The 22,416-nt window shown below is 39.1% G+C and overlaps 1 protein-coding gene across 1 annotated transcript in view; it reads right to left on the bottom strand.

Annotated features, from left to right (window-relative positions):
- The window catches only part of INTS7 (integrator complex subunit 7), a 47,361-nt gene that overhangs the window by 8,424 nt on the left and 16,521 nt on the right, over positions 1-22,416 (bottom strand). The window contains exons 8-17 of the mRNA XM_038760750.1: positions 19,223-19,340; positions 18,087-18,221; positions 16,134-16,231; positions 14,616-14,855; positions 13,029-13,166; positions 11,832-12,038; positions 7,214-7,408; positions 6,303-6,406; positions 4,942-5,010; positions 2,261-2,393 (exon numbers count right to left, since the gene is read on the bottom strand). Coding sequence (XP_038616678.1) covers positions 2,261-2,393; positions 4,942-5,010; positions 6,303-6,406; positions 7,214-7,408; positions 11,832-12,038; positions 13,029-13,166; positions 14,616-14,855; positions 16,134-16,231; positions 18,087-18,221; positions 19,223-19,340 — 1,437 coding nt within the window. The remainder of the gene's footprint in view (positions 1-2,260; positions 2,394-4,941; positions 5,011-6,302; positions 6,407-7,213; positions 7,409-11,831; positions 12,039-13,028; positions 13,167-14,615; positions 14,856-16,133; positions 16,232-18,086; positions 18,222-19,222; positions 19,341-22,416) is intronic.

Here is a 22,416-nt window from a genome sequence, read left to right as displayed (position 1 = left end):
GTGTAAGACAAGGAGTCATCTAGTTCTCCAACTCCACAGTCTCACCATCACCCCTGCTTCTAGGCAGGATGGTCTCTTATCCAACTGACAGACAGCAAAATTCTTGAATCTTTAAAAATGTGCAGAGAGGCAACTACAGGTCAAAGAATTTTCCAGATTTCCAAATGGAATAAAAATGTAATTTAGGTTTGAGATGCTAGCTTTAAAAAATGTAGGGAGAACTCATAACTTGATTTTGTCATTTATACAGATTTTCAAAGAATCTAGGTATATGCAAATACACCGTGCATATTGGTTATTATGCCTCAGTCCTAATATTGGCAATAGCTCGAGTAACAAAATCCTTCAGATAACTTGTAAATTCTTTGGGGGTAGGGCTTATGACTTCTTCCTGTATTATACTCTGTGAAGCACTTAGAATAGTGCTCTGCACAGAGTAGGCACTCTAAAACACTATTATTAGTCTTTTTTCCAAAATCTGTATTGGTGCAAAAATACGAATTGGAGCTTCCCTTAAATTTAAGGGTCTTTTAAACATAAATTTTACAATGCACTACAGGTTTTTGGATTTTGGTCTCCAATGTACAACCTCACTTGAAAAACTAGCAGGAGTATTAGTGTATAAAAGGGGCTTAAAAGGAAAGGAAGAAATAGGGTTAGAGTTTACTTTGGGAGCACAGAGACAACAAAGGTTGGGTGGGGGGAAGGGGTACTGTTAAGTTCAGCAAGCAAAGACAACAAAACAAAATAATGCTGTCAAAAATATGACTTTTAAATATTTCCAGCTCATTATATCACTGGGATGGAAAGAGAAAAGGACATAGAGCCTGGAAGCTTGTGGTTGCAGGCAAGTAAGTTAATAATGTGAAAACAGTATCTGCCTTGAGGATGAACTAAAATTGTTTAGCTAATTTTTCAATTTAGAGAGATGCTAATCATCTTATAGATCAAACAATTTAGAAACTTTAGATGAGGTCAAAAGTTTGAGACCTACAGAAGATAGCAGATCTTATGTGACCATAAAATTAACTATGCAGTACTCTGTTTAAAGCTCCAATTTAATTTGTGCTTTTGTTTATTGAAGTCCAGAGGAAACAAACAGTCAAGAAGATAGCACTGAAAAGAAGCAGATGAGCATTATCAGGCCTGTATTTGCTTGTATTCTCTGATGACCAGTACTGATTACAGACACATTATACCTGTGAAATGCAATCAGCATGGGGGTTGGGTCACTGCTGAAACTGGAATACACAGCTTTTCACAAGTACAATAAATTTGTGCCTAATGCACATGTTAACCAAATGGTATCTTTTACCAGAACAATATACAGATTTTAGCAGTGGCAAGAGAGCCTGGTAAGGCATTTAGTTAACTCATATGAAACTTGCAAAAGACTGAGGTGGTAGAGGGAGAAAAGATGTGTAGTGGGGAAAAGCTGAATAGGGGACTACACATACTGATCAGACTATTTATAATTCCAATACACATTAAGGAATCTCAGTAGGGATCTGGTCCTGCCCCATCTTGCCTCCAGGTAGATCTACAAATCAGTCAACAGCATTTAGTGAGTGCAGAGCACTGGACTAAGCCCTTGCGAAAGTACAACAGAAACAGTATACGTGAATTATCATCCATCAGAGATGGATTTTATTTTCCCCTAGTTTTAAATATCTATAGGGAAAGAGGGAGAAAATTCAAAAATATTAATTAGAACATATAAAACAGCAGGGATGGCTGGAAAAACATTCACATGAGTAAATTAAAACACCAGTTATAAATTATAAATCTTGCACCAACGCCTGAGTCAGAAGATCTGAGGTCTGTGATACCAGTGTGACCACGAAATTCCAGGAAAAGGCCTTCCATGGAAGAATCCTTGTTTCCCTTTTCCTGAAGACACTAGGACAATCTCTGATCCACTTCTCACCTCCAATCCACTCTTGTGAGTGGATTGATATACACATATGCACACACACACACAAATATGTGTGCTTTTATACTGATTATATTAGCCTAGTTTCATCAGGAAGAATAAATATTTATTAGTATCCATGGGAACGTAACACTGCATGTACCTATTATACAGTAAGTCTCTGGAGGGCTATGCCTATTCTTTGAATGTGTTCAAATACCCAGTAAAATTCTATGCACCTGTTCATTAAAAACTTGTTGATCGAAAATGTATTTGAGAGTGAATTATCTCTGTAACAAAGAACCTACATTCTCTTCTCAAAATATATACTAAAATACTGCAACTTGCCATGTAAGATACAGGAGCGTATTTCCGGTTCAGTGACTCCACTTCCTCCAAGACATGATTATAGACCGACATCATTCTTCTTTCATATTCACTATCAGCATGCAATGCTCCACTAGAACTATATTCCTGAAAACTGAAGACACTATTTATTACAAAAGTCAATATCCAAAGTATATTTCTCTAAATATTTTTAGAAGAAGGAATAAGGTAGAAAAATTTAAAATTCTCATTTAAACAGGACTCAAAATGAATTGGCTGAAAAATGGTGTCCATTGGAAGCAGGTTAAATTGTAGACTGCAATCTCCATTTAAACCATGAACTGTAAGGAAAACCCCCAAACTCAAGAATTGCAGCAAAAAGCAACATTCCTCTGTTGCTAGGGCAAGCATAGAAAATGCAAAGTGATTTGCTAAAAGAAGGGAACTGGGTCTACAGCAACTTGTTCATCCCAGTTTTATATGGCTGCTAAAGGATCCTTTCCTTTTCTGCTCTGTATTTTATGAGAGTAGCAGCAGGAACCTAGAGGGGAAACCAAATGCCTCGGGACAAAGCACAACAGAGCAACAAAGAACACTAGGACAATTCTACTCTTTTTTCCACTCAAGGAAAATGGAAAAAATGAGTTCCTTCTGAGAAATTGATGGTGCTATGGGTAGAATCTCACTGATTCTCTAATAATGGAGTAGTTGTATTGTCCCAGTTTGAGAGACTTGTTCAAAGGCAAAAAGACTGTTACAGAGCTAAAAACATGATACACAAGCCCCTTAGTTTCTGATCCAATATCCTCCTCAATAGATAGTGTTGGTAGTCACCACCCTAAACAACAGATATTTATCAAATAATAATCATAATAATAATGACTGTGGAATTTATTAAGCACTTTCTCTGTGCCAGGTACTGTACTAAGCGCTGGGGTAGACAGATGCAAATTGGGATGGACACAGTCCCTGTCCCACATGGGGCTCACAATCTGTCCCCATTATAAAGATGAGGTAACTGAGGCCCAGAGAAGTGATGACATGATCCAGGTCACACAGCAGATAAGTGGCAGAGCCGGTATTAGAACCTGGGTCCTTCTGATTCCCAGACCCATATTCTATCGACTAGACCACACCACTTCTCCTTGCAAGTACTCACCTGCACTTGGCAATGTACAAAGAAATTTAAACCGCCTTTGCAAGGGTAGACACCTTTTAATTTGCTTTGTACAGGAGTATACGATCAAAAAGAGATACCACCAACACAGACATAAAAAACACATGCAGAGAAAGTCATTCAAACACTGAACATTCATCATATAAGCACTGAAGGTACATAATACAGCAGATTTCAAAATTAATCATCAATTTACTCCTGGCTGACAATCATTTTAGGCTAGAGTTGGAGTTTAACAGACTAGACTAATAACTAGAGATAGATTGAAACAGGGCAGGATTTTGAGTTTGCCTAGCACTCTTGGGGGTTATGATTCTTGGTAGTAAATTTACTGGTACTGCTAGCCCCTGTTCAAAAGGGTAGACTCCATATTACTGCAACATACTGGAACCTCTACTTTTCAACTCTTTATGCCAGGATGACCTGCTGATAACAAGTATTCCAGGGATGTTTAGAATGGTGACTTCTTTTCTGCTTAGATCTTCCTGACATTCCTATTTTCAATAATCCGGCCAGGGAAAATTTCAAAGCACGAAATGTACAAGAAATCTTTTTTGTAAAGTGCTTACTATGTGCCAGGCACTGTACAAAGCACTGTGGTAGAGACAAGTTAATCAATGTGGATGTGGACAGTCCATGTCCCACACAGGGCTCACAGCCTTAATCCCCATTTTACAGATGAGGTAACTGAGGCACAGAGAAGTTAAGTGACTTGCCCAAGGTATCACACAGCACACGTGGCAGAGTCAGGATTAGAACCCAGGTCTTTCTGACTCCCAGGACCATGTTCTATCCACTAGATCATGCTGCTTCTCTAAGTACTAAAAATAAAGTGAGTGCATTTGTATGATGAAGAGTCATTACATGATCAGACACGGTGCAAACAAGAACAATCACCATCTCATTACTAGTTGTTTGAGAAAGGCTTAATGGAGGAGGATGGAGGAGGAATTCCAGAAACCATGTAAATAATGGAAGGGAGAATGGAGACGTTCCAGGAATAAGATACGAAGTAAGAGAATGGGGGCTTGGAAGCAGGAACAGGATTCATATAAAGATTAAGGATTAAATGTGCCTTCAGGATTTGGGGAAGGGAAGGTAAACAGGGCGTAAGGGGAACCAAGTGAAGTCAACTGAAGGGACCTGGTGAATGACCAGAAAATAATAGGGTTAAGCTTTTGGTCCATATCTGTTAAACTTTTTGTCAATGATCATTCTCACTCTCTTGGATAAAGAAAGCCTATCATGGAACAGTAAGAAAATAATTGCTTACGGAGTGAGAAACAGTTTTAGATGCATTTTCTAAAACACGACTGCCCTTAAAGATAGGAAAAAGGAACATTTCTTAGATCTCAATTTCATGGAAAAAGATAATTCAGAAAAGAAAATGGGAAACAAGAAAGAATGTTAAATTAAGGGTCTCCTACATGTGAGAAGTATAAACAGCAGGAAGGAAATATTTAATAACAATTTTCCCCCAGTTAACTGTTGACAGAAAATATGGAAAATTATAAATTCAACTCACCTTGCTGATTCTGGATCCAGAATCAGAGCTTCTATTGCATGAGAGATCAGGAGGCAGCTCTGCTGTTGTCTGGGGTAACATTAAGGGTATTCAAATACAGTAATCTACTGAATCATACATAGCCTCTGGCTGTTGGAACAACCAACTTAAGAAACAAAAGGACACTATCCAAAAATGCCCCAAAGAAGTTGCACAACTTTTTGGTTAAAATAGAGACTGGGTGATTACTTCATTTCTTGGAAATACGCGAGTATGAAATAAACATAGACAGCCAAAACCAACAAAACCATTAATACCTGAAGAGGTCATGCAGGAAAGTACAGAAGGAAATATTATCTCCATGCAGAGAAAAGAATGGCTTAAGGATCTGAAACATAAACGGTAATACCATATCATAATAATGGAGTAAATGTAATTCAGAAGGCTTGAAGAGGCAAGATTATAAAATTTAAAATGGGAAATAAGAAGAAACTTGGAAAAAACTTGAGAAATAGAGAAAGTGGTTTAAATAGGGTAGAAATAAAAGAGGAAGAAAAAGGAAACATATTAAAGTATAATGCAAAAAAAGGCAAAAACATTTAGTTTTTTTCCCCCCAATCAATCTAAAAAGTGGTAGAGATTGGAAAGTTAATATTGGGAGGGCGAGCCTCCCACATAATAGCATTAATGTACTGTTCAATTCCAAGCAATTCAACAAAAGTGGAATAATGAAAACCTATCCAACATAATAAAAATATTTAAGAGGAAAATATTATTAATGGAAAATGGAAAACTGATGAAGAGAAGGGAGGGAATTTTAGCAGGCAGCCACAAAAAAATAAAAAGACAAAGAAGAAGAAAAGCTAAAGGAGCTGGGATTTAGCGTAAAAATAAGAAGGCTGTGGGATGAGTTAATAATTGCAAGAATATGAGGGACTTCTATGCATATGGCAATGTGCACCATGGTCTTCACCTCCAGAGGGAAAAATACGAAAGAAAATACAGAGAAGGCATATGAAATAATTTTTAGACAGTGAAAGTTGTCTCACGTTGAAATGGAGTACTGAGAAAATAGTGGAATTTCCATCTTGAGAAGTATTTAAAAACAGGATTTTCAGAAGTCTGGAATGGGTTAGCTAAAGTTATGCATCAAGGCAGGGACAGATTATGTGACCTTCAATTTCAATCCTTTATGATTCTACAGCTTTAAGAATTTAATCGCTATATAAATCTGCATATTTCAGTTTAGACCTTGAAAGCCTAGTTTTATCCAATTTGCTAAGTGACAAGACTTACCATTTGTTAAACAAACACTACTGATCACCAGTGGGTACTTAAAGAATGCTACAAAAGCCTACAAATGTTTCTGGGTAGCAGGATACAATTCCACATTCCGTAAAGTTGCTGAATCTGCATCAAAAGATGCTTGATATAGATCCCCATAACGTGACGCTAAGCTTCGAAATTCTTCCATTGATTGTTTCATCTACCAAGAAAAAAATGCCAAAAATCAAACAGCAAAGCTATTTTATAATGAAAAACCAAACTTTCCATTCCCCTCAAACCAAATACGTGCCCACAGAGGGATTAAATACATGGATATGTTGGTGAATTTCTTCCTTTTCCCACTGTTCAGTTCTCTAAAGCTTGCAAAGTGAAATGGCACTAACTACACATTAGGATGCAATCCATAGTGGAAGGAACTGGTAATTCACATAAGTTTCTAAGAACCCAGTAATTTATGAAGACGCACACGTAGCTATGATAGGAGGTAGTGTGGTTTAATGGAAAGAGCATAGGACAGGGAGCCAGGAGACCTGGGATCTAGCCCCAGCTCTGCCACTTCTCTGCTGCTTGACCCTGAGCCTTTGTTCCTTCATCTGATAAAATTCCCGTTCTTTATCCCTCTTTTACTGAAAATTCCAGGTAAGACAGGGACTATGTTTGATCTGATCACACCTAATCTACTCACAGTACAGCACAGTGCTTGGCACATAATGCTGCATATATACCATCACTTTTATAACAATGATAATACAAAAATGTTTTACATTTTTACCTGTTTTCTAAATTCAGCTGAACAAATAGGCTTAAAAATGATATTCATTAAATAGTATTCTCTTAAAAGATAGACTTTTGGAGTTTTGGTACCCATATGCTTTCTGATTTATATTTCTAATACTCATCCTGCTAAATTGTTCCTCAACTTCAAGGTTTCAGTCCTTACAAATAATGCCCCACATACTTTCAAATTCACATTTAATGCTGTATTGAAAAAAGAGCTGACACTTGCCTGGTTGGAGATGCGCCCACATCTCTGGAGGTCATTTCCCAAGGTCATGGCTATAGTTGTGGCGATGGCAGGAGGGGGACTTGTCTTGAGGCTGTTGCAAGTGCAGAAAAGTTGAGAAAAGGCTTGCAGAAGATCAATCCTTAGTTTAACAAATTCACACTGAAAACTTAAAGGATTCAGCGGTGTGCTGGCAGCCTGGAAAAAGCAAAAAAATCACTGGTTAAGTGAGAAGAAAATTTCACACCATATTGATTCACACCCAGGAACTGTCATGGACCTTAAGAAACAACAGCTCTGATACTGATGAATGAATGCCTAAACATACTGTAAAACGGAAATTACTTTGCATTAAGAAAGCTTACTTGTTTAAGAATCAACTTTGGAACACTGAAGAGACCTAGAACCAGAGGCAGTTCTTATTCCTATTCACTTGGACTTAGTCTATACTTGAGAAAGTATCCTGCTGTTAATCTAAGTCATGAAGTAAATTATATATTCTGGTTCTTTCCTCTCCAAAGTACTTAAAATAGTCTGCACTTTGGATGGGAAAGGTTAATCAAGTTTTTCCTCCTCCTCAAACACTAACAAACCACTCTTTCTGGTTATAGAAAAGCAGGTTCATGCAAATAAATTAACTACTGACTGGACCAGATATAGGTGGCTTTATGGTAGCCATTGTATTTTGGCTTAACTCTTCTTGTCTATTAGTGCATCAGTGGGGAGTTTGCTGGCTTCAAAGTAGACTTCCGTTACAATATTCCATTCCATGAGGTCAATAAATATCATTTGTTGTGTGTAGTTTCCTTGGTGCTTGCTAGTACATTATCTCGATTTTCTTTAGGCTTACTGCCTTTCCATAGCACTGGAGTGACTCTACCAAGCAGTTCACAGTCCTCTGAACCTTTCCTTATACCTCTAAAGCATAATCACCCATGTAGAGCAATTCCTAAATGAATGCCTAGAGAGTTTTTATGCTGCTGGTAGCCTGATAAAAAATTTTTTAGCCTTGATCCCTTGCTACAACTTCAAATGGAGCTGTAAAGAATAAACAGAATAGAACCTCACCTTGTATATACCTGGTTTTTACCCTTCTGATGATAAGGAATAGGTTGGAAAGGGCACCCTAGCTATGACATGAGGCTTTGCTATCATGAAGTATGAAGGTCTTGAACTTCTCAGCTCAGCCAAATTTACTTCGGAGGTGCTAGAGCCGAGATTGAAGGTGTCAGATGTTGTGAAAGGTCTTCGGCAATAGTATAGAAAGGCCTGGTGTTGCTCCCTATACTTCACTACCTCTCCTCCAACTCCTTCTTGTTCTTTTATGATCTGGTTTCCATCCCCTTCATCTACTGAGACCACACTCTTTGAGATCACCAGTGATCTCCTCCTGTCCAAATCTAATGGGCTCTTCTCTATCCTAATTACCCCTGACCTCTTGATAATGCTGACCTCTCCCTTCTCCTGGAAATTCTCTTTGGTTTCTCCTCCTAGAAAGAGAAAATCTCCTAGAAAAGCCAGTTAAAAGGTTGGCTCAGTTTAATATCTCTCTCTCTCTCTCTCTCCCTCCCCCCAAAATAACACCTAAATTCAAAAAAATAAAAAGATTTAATTGTTGCTAGGGGCAACCTGACTACAAAAACTATCACTTGAAAAATTCAATCAAAGCACATTATTTAACATTTTAGCCCAAGTGTATTATTTACTCATTTCCGCTTAACTGAGGCAAGACTCCATGCCTCTCAAGCAGCACCAATATGGTGACTATATACTTACAATGTCTTTTAAAGTAGACTAAGACAGGCCAAGATATGGAAGATTAGGGACATTAACCATGAAGACATTTCTCAAGAACATCAAATCACATTGCTGGAAGGATGGACATGCAATGTTTACAAAAATTCTCCACTTTTTCTGTTCTTTTGACTTAAGCAGTTAAAGAACACAATCTGTATAGTTGTGCTTTTCTACGTATGGATGCTTTATTATAAGGAAGAAAACTGGTAGTTTCTTTTAATTTCAGTCCAAAGACACTGGGCAAAAATCTATGTTTTTAATTGAAGAGTTAGAATTTTAAGAAAACAAACATGTAAGTTTCATGAAAAAACACCCTTGTAAATAATAGTTTAAAAAAATAACAACCAGAGTGACAACAGGGCCCAGCAGAATTACTTTTAAATAACTACTGTGGATTGCCTTTCACTGTGATAATCCGTTTGGGTCACAGTTCCCAATATTTTCATTGCACTGAGCAATTAAAATGATTTTCTGCTCCATATAAACTACACATGGTCATCTTTCTGCTTGCTTTGAACTGACAAACTCTTCCTACTGAGCAAACAGAATTCCACAAACATCACTTAATGAGATAATGCAATCAACCAACTGCATTGCTTTTGTCAATGACATTCTACTTTTCATCTCAAACCAAAAGGATGTCTTAGAAAGAAATTCCATGTCCGCTCCCGGAATCTTTTAAATTATACAGCCCTGAATTCTACTTTCAAAAATTATGAAACTGATTTCTTCATTATGGTCTTGAACAAATCACGTTGAAATCATGGCTCAGTGGAAAGAGCACGGCCTTTGGAGTCAGAGGTCATGGATTCAAATCCTGGCTACACAAACTGTCAGCTGTGTGACTTTGGGCAAGTCACAACTTCTCTGTGCCTCAGTTACCTCATCTATAAAATGGGGATTAAAACTGTGAGCCCCCCGTGGGACAACATGATCACCTTGTAACCTCCCCAGCTCTTAGAACAGTGTTTTGCGCATAGTAGGCGCTTAACAAATACCATCATCATCATCATCATTATTATTATTATTATTATTATTATCTAGAGTGGTCTGGAGATAAAATGACTGTCGTATGTTTTTCCACTTCACTTCGTACCTTTCACTTTGGAATGGCTCATCAGCAAAAGCGTGATAGACACTAAGAAATATCAACTGGGGACATTTCAAATCTTAAAAGCAGTGAAACATCATCTAAAGCTTTTTAAAAAGTGCTTTTCTGATGCTTATGAATTTATCTCTCTCCTATCTGCAATGCCCCTCTGTTCCTAGGTCAGTTCTAGTCCTAGTTCAGACAACTCTGTGCCCAGTGAGGACTCAATAAATGCTGATATATAAGGGCAATATAATCACATTCCGTGTTAGTCTACATAGGATTTCTGGGGTACATTTTATTTTTAAAAATTAAAAGTGAAAACTGTAAGGTAATACTGGCTGCAATCAGAGAGGGGGAATGGAAGGATGTTGAGATCTTTTCCAATAATAATAATAATGGTATTTGTTAAGCGCTTACTATGTGCCAAGCACTGTTCTAAGCGCTGGGGTAGATACAAGGTAATCAGGTTGCCCCATGTGGGGCAGTTTTAATCCCCATTTTACAGATGAGGTAACTGAGGCACAGAGAAGTTAAGTGACTTGCCCAAAGTCACACAGCTGACAAGGGGTGGAGTGGGATTTAGAACCCATGACCTCTCCCGGGCTCTTTCCACTAAGCCATGCTGAAAAGGGTGGCTTAGTCTGGGAAGGCCTCTTGGAGGAAGTGAGCCTTCAGTAGGGCTTTGAGGTGGGGAAGAGTGATTGGAGGGTGTGAGGAGGGAGGGCATTCCAGGTCAGAGGTAGGACGTGGGCCAAGGGTCGACGGCAGGACAGGAGAGAATGAGGCCCACTGAGAAGGTTAGTACCAGAGGGGCGGAGTGTGTGGGCTGGAATGTAGAAGGAGTGGGAAGAAGGGGCAAGGTGATGGAGAGCTTGGAAGCTAATAGTGAGGAAGAAATTAACAAGAAAAATGCAATCCATTCAATTGCATTTCTTCCCCAGTCCTAATTGGCATGGCATTTAGGGGAAGCAGCATGGCTTAGGGCAAGTCACTTAACTTCTCTGTGCCTGTTACCCCAGGGATGCACTTGGACCAGCTCAAAGGAGCAAAAGAAACTGTAGGAGTCTGCCTTCATATCAATACTCCCCACATTCCCGATACAGGGAGGGTGGGAGAAAGAGGAAGAGACAGAGGAAGAAAATCCACAACACTAATCTTTCTTTACCTCATTGTTTTCAGGAAAGACTCTCCCAGGAAACTGTCTCACATGGGTCCTTTGGTAACTCTCTAACAAATGCATTGTCAGGCCAAGAGGGTATCATCAAATAGTACTTATCTGATGATAATAAAGACATGGAGCCGGTTGGCAAGAAGGGGTAAGAGAGAAAGGATGTTAAATCCATTCCACTTATCCTCTCTGCCTGCCGTTGGTAAGTGCTAAATTAATACCACTGATTGACTGAAAATCTATGTAGAATAAAAAGGGGTTTTCAACGATTACCATCATCATTTTGATGGGACACCTCTTCAATACACAGATGAGCAGTAAATTAATACCACTGATTGACTGAAAATCTATGTAGAATAAAAAGGGGTTTTCAATGATTACCATCATCATTTTGATGGGACACCTCTTAAATACACAGATGAGCAGACTCCAACTAGAGATAGGTAGCTTGCTGAAGACTACTGTCAAAACAGATTTGCTAAGACATAAAGAATTGGAAATGAAGAGGGATAACTGTTATCTTCCACAGTGACCATTATCCAGAGCAGTGTAAATGGACTCACTGTTAACGAAGCTATCCCTTTGTGATAGAATTTTAGCGACTCCGCAATGCAGGAAAGGGCTGAACTGTAGTCTTCCTCTTGCAAACCTGTGAGGCACTGTTCGGCATGGGAGAATTCCTTCAGACTGTTTAACCAGAAGTAGAAATGCTCAGAAGCCACCTGAGTCAGCAGGCTTTGATAAAGCTCTCTGGCCATGTCATGATTCCCCTAAAAAAGGAAAAGAAGAGACACATAATAAAGCCAGAGTTAAAAAATCTGAGATGCTGAAACACTTCACACTATGAAACGCAATTTTTTTTTTCCAAAATAAGTGTTTTCACTACATGTTTTGGCTAGAGCATTATTAGGGTAATAGGAAACTTTTGTCCAATAACATGAGTCTGTTTGGATACATTACGTAGAGGTGTTGAAAGATACTGTTTGTGGGCATGCATGTTGCATCAGACATAGTGAGTACTACCAAAGTTAGTACAATCCAATGCTCCTGGTGAGTTCTCATTAATACCTTTAGTACTACTACTATTAGCACCTTAACATTAGGGCTTGTTTTAAAAACAATCCCTGCAATATAGAACTGGATGTACTCTGAGACAAACTTGTTACGCTGTCTAGAAGCTCACTTATCCAATTCTTACCTAATATTCTGTCTGAGATACATCAATTTTATTTTAAAGTACCTATCCTACAATTAGGTAAAGAATTGTAGCTGACGAACCTCTAAGTAGAAACAGTTCTCACACCTTCATCAACACCCGAAACAAATGTTCCTTTGGTTTTACCACTACCCTCAGTAATGACAGTGGCAGACAATCCCACTCCAGGAGAGTAGTATTTGATTTCTAACAATAAAGATAATGTTACTGTTATTATTTCTTAAGTGCTTTCTATATGCCCAGCACTATACTAAGAGCTGGGCTAGGTATAAGATACTGATCAGCTACAGTCCCTGTCCCACATGGGACTCCCCACAATGCTCCATACAGCGCTTTGCACATAGTAAGAGCTTAATAAATGCCATTATTATTATTCAATCGTATTTACTGAGCGCTTACTGTGTGCAGAGCACTGTACTAAGCGCCTGGAAAGTACAATTCAGCAATAAAGATAGACAATCCCTGCCTGCACTGGGTTTACAGTCTTGGGGAGCTGGGGGAGTGGGGGACAGACATCAAAACAAGTAAACAGGCATCTACATACCATTCTGGATGCTTGCCTGGCAATCCGGTAAACTGTCCACCCATTGGAGACATTCTCAAGCTGTTGCTTAATAACCGTTTTAACTTCGGAAGATAATGCTTTCTGACTGGCAACAAAAATCACAGTGGCCATAGACACCTGATTCAAAACAATATTAATGAGACAATAAAAACAATCTCACAAGTTCTAGGTACTCCACAGCTTCCCCTTTCAGTATGGCACTCCCCTTAATGTACACAGTAAACACTCAAATATGATTAACACAACAAAAAGCAGGTAAGGGATTTTAGCTGTCTCCAAAAAGACTTTATTTCTGTTAGAAATGAACTTAGTGGGCTACCTCTAATAATAATTTCTGAAAATTGCTGCGCACAGTCACTTATCTTACCATTTAAGCAGTGCCAGATGGTAAGCTCCCCCTCCTGTAGACTGAAACCTCATTATGGGCAGAGAATGTGTCTGCTAATTCTGTTATATTGTACTTCCCAAAGCACTTAGTACAGTGCTCTGCAGAGAATAAGCACTCAATAAATACCATTGATTGATGATTTTAGTGCAACAATTCTTGGTGAAAGCACAGATTAACTGATAAGGGTGTCTGTAGCCACTGCCCTCTAGTATATGAAATATAACTACTGTGTATATAATTTTCTTCACGTATGAAGGTAGCTCTACTATGTAAGAGGTTTTGAGAGTGAAGCTAAAAATGGTGTACAGCACAAGTTTGTTAATTTATAGAAAAGTAGCATGACCTAGAGGATAGTGCATGGGCCTGAGAGTCAAAAGGCTCAGCCATTTGTTTGCTTTGTGACCCAGGGCAAGTAACTTAACTTCTCTGTGCCTCAGTTACCTTATCTGTAAAATGTGGATTAAGACTGTGAGCCCCAAGTAGGACACAGACTGTGCCCAACCTGATTAGCTTGTAGCCTGTATCTACCCCAGTGCTTGTTCAGTGCCTGGCACATAATAAGCCCTTTAACAAATACCATTTAAACAATTATTAGTTCCCCTTTAGGCTATAATCTCTTCTCTGTCTTTCCAGTTGAATGAAATGCAAAGGGCAAGGCAAGTCTTTTTAGAAGGTTTGCATCTGCCCTTATAGGCTATGAAATTGTTTCCTCAGTCAATTAGAGTTACGATTTATTTCTGCATTCTAAGAGTTGTTGTTTCTAGACTTTTCTTTTCTCTATTCTTTCTGATCACTCAGATCTCCAGACCAGAGGTGAACAATAGAGGCCGGGTTCACACAAAGCCAGATAATGGATGAAGGTAAGAACCACTAGAACCCCTTGCTGGGTCCCAACACCCCAGAATATTTTTCTAGAATAGTTAACTTCTGTTTTGGATTAAAAATTGGGTGGACACCTCATGCACATATCTAGGCAATGCTTTAAGATACTTGCAAAATAGCCAAAGCTTCGAGGTTTTTGGGCTAATTCCAGCTCTGATATCAATTTCCTTCAGCCCTGGGCCTAACCTACGAATCAGCTTTTACTGCAACAGAGCCAAATGGCAGTGTCCTTTCTCCCAGCATTTCCAGATGGGCTAAATCTTAACAAAAGCTCATTCCAAAAATCCAGGCCTCACCAAAAGCTCCTGTTGTTTGTCAGTAGCGGATCGGCCAATCACTTTGTAGAGCTCCATTAGGTCACCAAGCATTCCGTCACCCAATACAGGCAGCTGCATGGCAATAGCAGCCAGGCAATGGCACATGAGAATCCTAGCAGCATCCTGGGCACTGTGAAGTTGAGTCAACAAAGGCTCCACAACTGACTGGCTCAAGTGGGGTCGACATTTAGCCAGCTTCACCATGCAAGTGAGAGCAATCTGTAGTTCAAAAAAAACCACACTGGTCAATTTTTCACATTCCTAAATGCAGACAATTATTTGAAAGTGATGAGGGTAAAGATTTTGCATACAGCTCTCTTTGTTAAGTTTACTTACTAGTACAGTCCCCTTCTGGTGCTACTCTCAGTCTCTTTCACTAACTCTTCCTCTGCTTCCCTTCCCTTAACTGCAGGCTTCCCTTCTCTACTCTAGGTCTCCTTCTTTTCTCACTCTACACTCACTGTGCTGGGGAACTCATCCACTTTCAAGGCTTCAACAACCACCTCTATGCAGATGACTCCCAAATCCTCCTCGATAATCCCAACTTCCCTCTTGTTTCCTGGACCTCCAGCTTAACATCCAAAACTGAACTCCTTGTTTTCTCACCCAAATCATCTCCTCCACATCACACTTGATAAGACTACCACCTTCACCCTCTTTGAAGCCTACAACCTTAGTTTTATCCTCAACTTCTTCCCCTCTTTCAACACTCACCAGTACCAAATCTTGATAGTTCTCACCCTATAACATCTTCAGGATCCACTCCTTCCTCTCCATCCAAATGGCCACTACACTGGTCCAAGTACTTGTAATATCCTGTTTGACTACTGCATTAGCCTCCTCCCTTATCTCCCTGCCTCAGGTCTTACTCTTCTCCATTTCATAGTTCACTCTGCTAACTGGATCATTTTCTAAGTCATTCTTCCTATACCTAACTCCTCAAAAACTTCCAGTGGAGACCCATTCCTATGGGCACCTAGAAAAAACTCCTGTTGTCTAAGGCACTCAATAAAATTGCTCCTTCCTATTAGGCACTTTCTTCTCCCACCACACCCTAGCTCACACTCTCCATTCCTTCAAGCAACCTATTTCCTTGTGCCCCATTCTCATGTCCCCAACCACTGACCTCCTGTCCATGACCCTTTTCCTTACCTGGAATTCACTCACTGTTCAAGTCTGACAGACTACAGAAGTCCCTGTTTTCAAAGCCAATCTGAAGTCACGACTCCTTCAAGAGGCCTTCAATGATAAATTTCCACTCGCCCCAGCCACCTAACTACTTCTGAACATTTGTGAACTTATAATCTCCATAAACACCTTATTAAGCACTAACTCACTCATATATCCCCATTTTCACTCTCCTCCAATCTGTAAATTATTTTAAATGGGGGCAGGGAATGTGACTAGCAACTTTGTTATATCATACTCTCCCAAGCGCTTAATGCAGTGCTCTGCACAGAGTAAGCGCTCAATAAACATGAATGGTTGATTTTTCACCTTTAAGGTTACTTGAGCACCTGGACTGTCATCTTGGCTACAGAGCACCAGAAGAGACTCTAGGCCAAAGACAGCATCTTGTTCCAATGGCAAAAGATCTAGGAGGAGAAAAACAAAAATCAGAGCAGTGTACACAAAGACAGCTGAAGTTTGTAACAAATGGCCTAAAGAGTTTGTAATTTATACTACAGAATTTATATACTACCTAAAAATTCAGTGTTCTAAGTGTAAAACAATCTACCTGAGGAGTAATATTAAGGTGCCAATGTTTCTGAAAAATTAAGACTAGTTTCAGAGTTATTATTAACAATAATAATTGCATTTGTTAGGCGCTTACTATATGCCAGCCACTGTACTAAGTGCTTTACCTTTATTAGTTTATACAACTTTTCAATATCAGTCATATTTATCTAGTGCTAATTGTGCACAGAGCACTGTGCTAAGGGCTTGGGAGAGTACAAACAACATACTGTGTATTATGAAAAAAATACATTAAATGAAGATTCAAAAAAATTATATAGTAATGAAAACACATACCCCACTCCGCTATTAGACCTACACAAACACTATATTCATTCCACTGACCTTCTATGTGAATGCAGTTCTCACAGAAAACAAAGAAAGCTTTAAACTAGGGCTAAAATGTTTTAGGAAATGGTGTGCCAAGACACACAAAAACAAATAATCTCATCTACTGCTAAAGCCTAACTTCAAGAAATAAATCCTCAAGTTCAATAATATTATTTCACCATCTTAGAGCAGGCATTCTTGCTGTTCTCAAACAGCTCTGAATGGATAAATGGACTTACGTATAGATGACAGTGAAATGATAGATTATATTATGCAGTATATAGGCTTTAACAATGGAATTATATAACATATTTCATCATCGGTCAGAGGTGTGTGATAACAGCAAGAATTCCAGCTCTACGGTAGAGAAAGTGTGTCATATACTAGTTTTTGGGGATCAAAGAGTCTAATCATATTTAGGCACAGGGGCAGACTGTCTGAAAAGCCCAACAGGCAAAATTAACAATCCCATCTACACTCTGTGTGATGTCTGTCTCTTGGATTCCTAACCCACTTGCTACCTGTGGTTTCCTAATCTTGTTTTCAAATTTGCCTCTTGATAATAATATCTCCTTGAAACTTCTGTTCTCAAGGGAGTCACCCCTTTCCTGGCAGGCTGCTCTAGCCATTGTAGGTGTTTCTCAGATATGCTTGGACAGTCCACATTATCTGAGGATGTGGTTCATTGTTTCTTTAAGATAGCCCTTCAGTCTTCTTTACACTCCTCTCCCACACTTGCTCTGAGAAACTTGGAAGTGGTTCATTAAGCATGTAGCAACTGTAGCCTTCTGGGTTAGATAATGGTCTTCAAAAGGGTGGGCCACTATGACAAACAGACAGTGGCTTGTTCATTTGAATCAGAATCCCCATGTAACTTTCAGAAAAATGAATGGGACAGACTTGGGGTTTGGTGGAGGTGAGGTGTTGGAAGAAGGTGGTGTTGGAGACGGTATTAGTAGAGTGTGCTTCAGCCAGGATTACTCTTTAGTCTTGGGACTTACCTGAGAAATACATAAGAAGCCCAAACAAAAATGAACACTACGTCATCTAAGGATAAAGCACTGCATTTGGAAAGTGATGGGCTGGGGCGGGGGGAGGAGAAGTGTTATTTTACCAGCACACATGTTTTCTAAATACATATTTATTTATTTTACAGCTTCCTCCTAAATTTGAAAGTGAATTTCATTCCTCTGGCAGCAAGAAATAAAGTAGGTGTTGCCCAGGCTTTACCCTGTGTCGGTGCTCCTCAGTCTTTCACCTTTAACCCTTTGTTAGCTTGACCCTTGATGCGGTGCACCAATATGAGTTGAGGGAATCACACACATTTCCTAACTTCTATGGAGATGAGAGCTTATGGACCTAAACGTCTCTGACTGAACTTACCTTTTTCTTGACAAGAAGCAGTTATATTAGTCAGGACTCTCACACCATGAGCTGCAATGCCCCGATTACTATGGTAACAGCATTCTTGGGCTAATTTGACTATGTCAGAGGATCTTGCTGAAGAAACTGCATTTCCTAAATCAGTGAGCATAAAAGATGTTATAGGATGTCTATCAAATACAAAGGAACAAATTCCCGATTTTTCACAGAAAAGCTGCCCTTTCCCCACATTTTTCATGAAACCCCTGCTTTCAGTTTCTCCCACATTTCCATACGAAAACTTCTGAACACCGTTCTTCCTCATTCACTAGGGTGCAAAAACCCGGGGACTCAACCTCAGTAGTGCATTTGCCCCTACAAACAGGCCTCTAAGTTTCCTGGAGCCAAGGAAAGGGGTGCTTCAAACATCTGACACATATAAATTCACTTTTGGGGTGACGGGGGTACTTGTTAAGCACTTACTATGAATCAGGCACTCTAAGCTAATCAGGTTGGACACAGTCCATGTTCCACTTGGGAGTTAACAGCTTTAATCCCCATTTTACAGATGAGGTAATTGAGGCACAGAAGTTAAATAACGTGCCCAAGGGCACATAACAGAGAAGTGGTGGAGCAGGGATTAGAAATTTAGGTCTTTCTGACTCCTGGGCCCGTGTTCTATCCACTAGGCCATGTTGCTGCTTAGAAGCAGCACGCGTCTCAAAATTCACTAGGGTGTTCTTCTAATTTAACCAGTTTTTAAAAAGAGGAATTTAAAAGAGGTAATACAGTTCTAAAAGTACATAGCATTTGCTCTTTCTAGGCAGTTTACCCGGAAAAGCACTTAAAAATAGATGATCAGTGCACTTCGGGTTTTGAAGTCATACAAGGGAAAAGCAAAATTTTAAGCACTGACAAAAATTTCTGTTTCGCTCCCACAACTCACAAAGTTAGGTCCCAGAAACAAACAAAAAATGCTCTAAAGGGAAATGTTTGGTTATTTTAAAACTTTATTATCAGTTAATTTTCCCTTTGAGAACTCTGACCTTAATAAACTGACTAGGATTGTTCAAAATTCAGCTGTCTAATAAAAGTACTTTAAAAGAACTGGAGGTCCATCTTTTGCCATAGTGAATTATCTGTCTTTCGTGGCTTACCTGGAGCAACACTAAAGTAGTGTTTGATGGCTATCGTCCCTGACAGTGTGGAGAGAACAGACAGCATTCCTAGTTTCAGGCTGTCATAAGGAGTCTGAAGGGCACATTCACAGAGTGCCTGAAAATCAAGAGAAAAAAGAATCTGCAGTTTAAAAACGGCTGTCATTACAAACTCTATTTAGTCTCATTTTTCAAGGTTTCAGATATATTATGTATGAGTCAGTGGCTTTTATATGAGAGAAAAACAACGCCTTCAGAACTGGATTAAGTCTGTGATTTACTTTCTGTGACAATGAATACCATCTATCAGCAACTTGGCTTGTAAGTGGAAACGGCTATTTTAACCTATCATGTAATCATAAAATATATTTTGTTCAACGAGTGATGCTGCAAAGTACTAAAAACTGCACAAGCTCTGGAAACAAAATTCTGAACCAGTCAAGAGGTAATACATCAAACATTCAAATGAGCAAGCCCAAATCACCCAGTGCCTACAGTTACTCCCTAGTAGTAAATTAGCATTTGGAGAGGAGCCTTAATCTTTTCAAAACTCAGAAATATCTTAAATGGGGCCTTTTGTGGAATAAGAAAGAGTTAATGTTCTTCTTAAGTGACTCATTTACTGCCAGGTGTTAACTTGGTGCTAGAAAAAAATGGGCTTAGTAAATTTAAGAGTCTATGTTTCAAGAGACTCTTAAAATAACACTGTTGACAGTACTCTCTTCTGCAACAACACTTCAAAAGAAAGTAGAGATTTTCAAAGAAAAAGACTTTTTTTCCATTTTTAAATGTGTTAAATTCTCACAATGCTTTTCTATCACAGGGAAAGCTTTCAATACACTTAATATTAGTTGGAACAACTCATCTAGGACTGGGTGTCCCTGTCCTTGTTACTTTCCTGTCATTGCTGGGTCAGAAGCCACTAAAAGTAATAGAATAATGACCACTCTTGATAACAAACCTAATGGTTATGGATGCACCATCTAATAGCTATAACTCCTCTACAACCCTTAACTTTCCTACTAGTAACCCATTTTGGATTGCTCATCCATGAGTTCAACAAAGTCCTCCTGAGACCTACTAATTCTCTTTTTAAAAAAAATCATATTTGTTAAGCGCTTACTATGTGTCAGGCACTGTTCTAAACGCTGGAGTAGATACAAGGTAATCAGGTTGGACATAGTCCATGTCCCACAGAGGGCTCACAGGCTTAATCCCCATTTTACAGGTGAAGTAACAGACACAGAGAAGTTAAATGACTTGCCCAAGATTATACAGCAGACAAATGGTGGATCCAGGATTAGAACTCAGGTCCTTCTGACTCCCCATGTTCTATTCACTAGGCCATGGTGTGCTTCTCTCTGCAGAAACAAATTCCATATGCTTTCGACCCACTGAGTCCCTGCCAAAGCTCCTTCTCCTGCAGAAGTCTTTGCCTCATGCTTCACCTAAAGTAGGACCCACTTCTCAGGAGCTGGCTTTGTTGCTCTTCTTTTCACTAACTTTTAATAGTTCTAGGCTCTCAGGCCTTGGCCCTCTTCCTCCCCAGTTCCTTCTTCCTCTTCTCCACCACTCTTCCCTTTCCTTTTCCCTCTCCCTTGCTCCTGCCCTGTTCTGGCTCCTGCCCCTCCCACCTCTCAGAGAGCAATTAGCAATAAGTCAATCAGAGCTGCTGGTGGACCAAGATGGAAATAACATCAACTTCGCAAATTTAGTCATTTTTGCTCTAATGCATGCTTTCATTACCTGATTTAGAAAAATAAGGAAGCACAATAATGTAACTCTCAATTGGGTGTGAATAGGTTATAAAGCTGAGGGTCTCTTCCATGGATACTGTATCGAGGGGAATGAGAGATGAAGCAACTCTGTTTTCAATTCTTCATTAAAATCGCAAAGGGCACAACTGAAACTATTTAAATTCATTAGAACTGGTTTTAAGTAATTCCATTAGTATCAGAGAAATGACCAAGAAACAGTAGAAGCAAATAATTCACTTCAATTTTGTTCCTTCTAAAAGAAACCTATCTTTCCTAAAACAGTCACAGTGCCATTTTCAGATACCAAAGTGGAAGGAGGAAAATGTCATGCTTATGAATAAGTAGATACCTGTAAAAACCTAACTCTTGGGCTAAACTGGTTGTTTCTCATCTGACTCACTCTACATCACAGATATTACAGCCAATGCTCTTAGACTATGGTCTAAGAGGAATACTACCAGAATAATAAACCACTGAGAAAACTCTTACCCTCACCATAAACCAAGGATAGGCAAAAGTGATTTAATCCAGTAGAAGGTCTGGATACAGGCTGATTCTGAGCCAACGGATTCTGCCCACAGAAATTCCTGCCTCAGTCATTCCAGCCACAGACACAAAAAGTAGCCTCTTGGCCCATTGTGACTAAGTCTAGTGGCTTACAGAGATTGCTGAGTGTACCTGGGGTTAGCTTAGTTCAGGAGGGAGCTGCCACAGGCAGAAATGGCTAGACTTCTGGGGTTTAAACCCTTCTTCCCCACCTGCTCTTCACTACAAGAAAGCCTAGTCACTTACAAAATGTGTTAAGAGGACCAGAGGCAAAAATGACTCATTACCACCCCACAACCGCAGGCCATAAACAATTCTATCTTCATCTCTCACCTCATAATAGGGAGTCTAAATAACTACACTTTTCAAGGCAGACTACATTAGCAATATATTGCTTAAGAGGCACAAAACCATTTTTTCACATTAAGGGACAGACTAAACAGGATACTCATTGTGAAGATTAGAAGCAGACAAATTTTTTAAAAAGTCCATTAACACATTAAACATTCATTTCTGGCTTAGATGAAATTAATTCTACATTTGTCTACCTCAATTATTACATTTTCTGCTTTGATCTCAATTAATGGCTTTCATTAACCTCTTAAAAATAGATAATTACATTTAGAAAGCATCTGCTATCATGAAAACTGGAGTCTACAATTCAATTTGCCTTCTTGAAACTTCGTCAATCAAGTTAGCAACATAATGGACAGCAGTATTATCTTATGTTTCAAATTCTGAAAAATCAATTGGTACCAATAAATTTAACTGAGAAGCAAGTCTCAGGGGAATTATAAAATCTAACAAATTTTAAATGCACAAAATATATTTTTAAAGGTGAACAGAAAATCATTTTATTCTGCTATAGTTGAAAATAATTTAAAAAATAAA

Source organism: Tachyglossus aculeatus, chromosome 19 (assembly GCF_015852505.1).
Source record: "Tachyglossus aculeatus isolate mTacAcu1 chromosome 19, mTacAcu1.pri, whole genome shotgun sequence".
NCBI classification, from domain to species: Eukaryota; Metazoa; Chordata; class Mammalia; order Monotremata; family Tachyglossidae; genus Tachyglossus; species Tachyglossus aculeatus.
The sequence above is the reverse complement of the archived record's forward strand: the minus strand, read 5'-3'. Positions and strand labels throughout refer to the sequence as shown.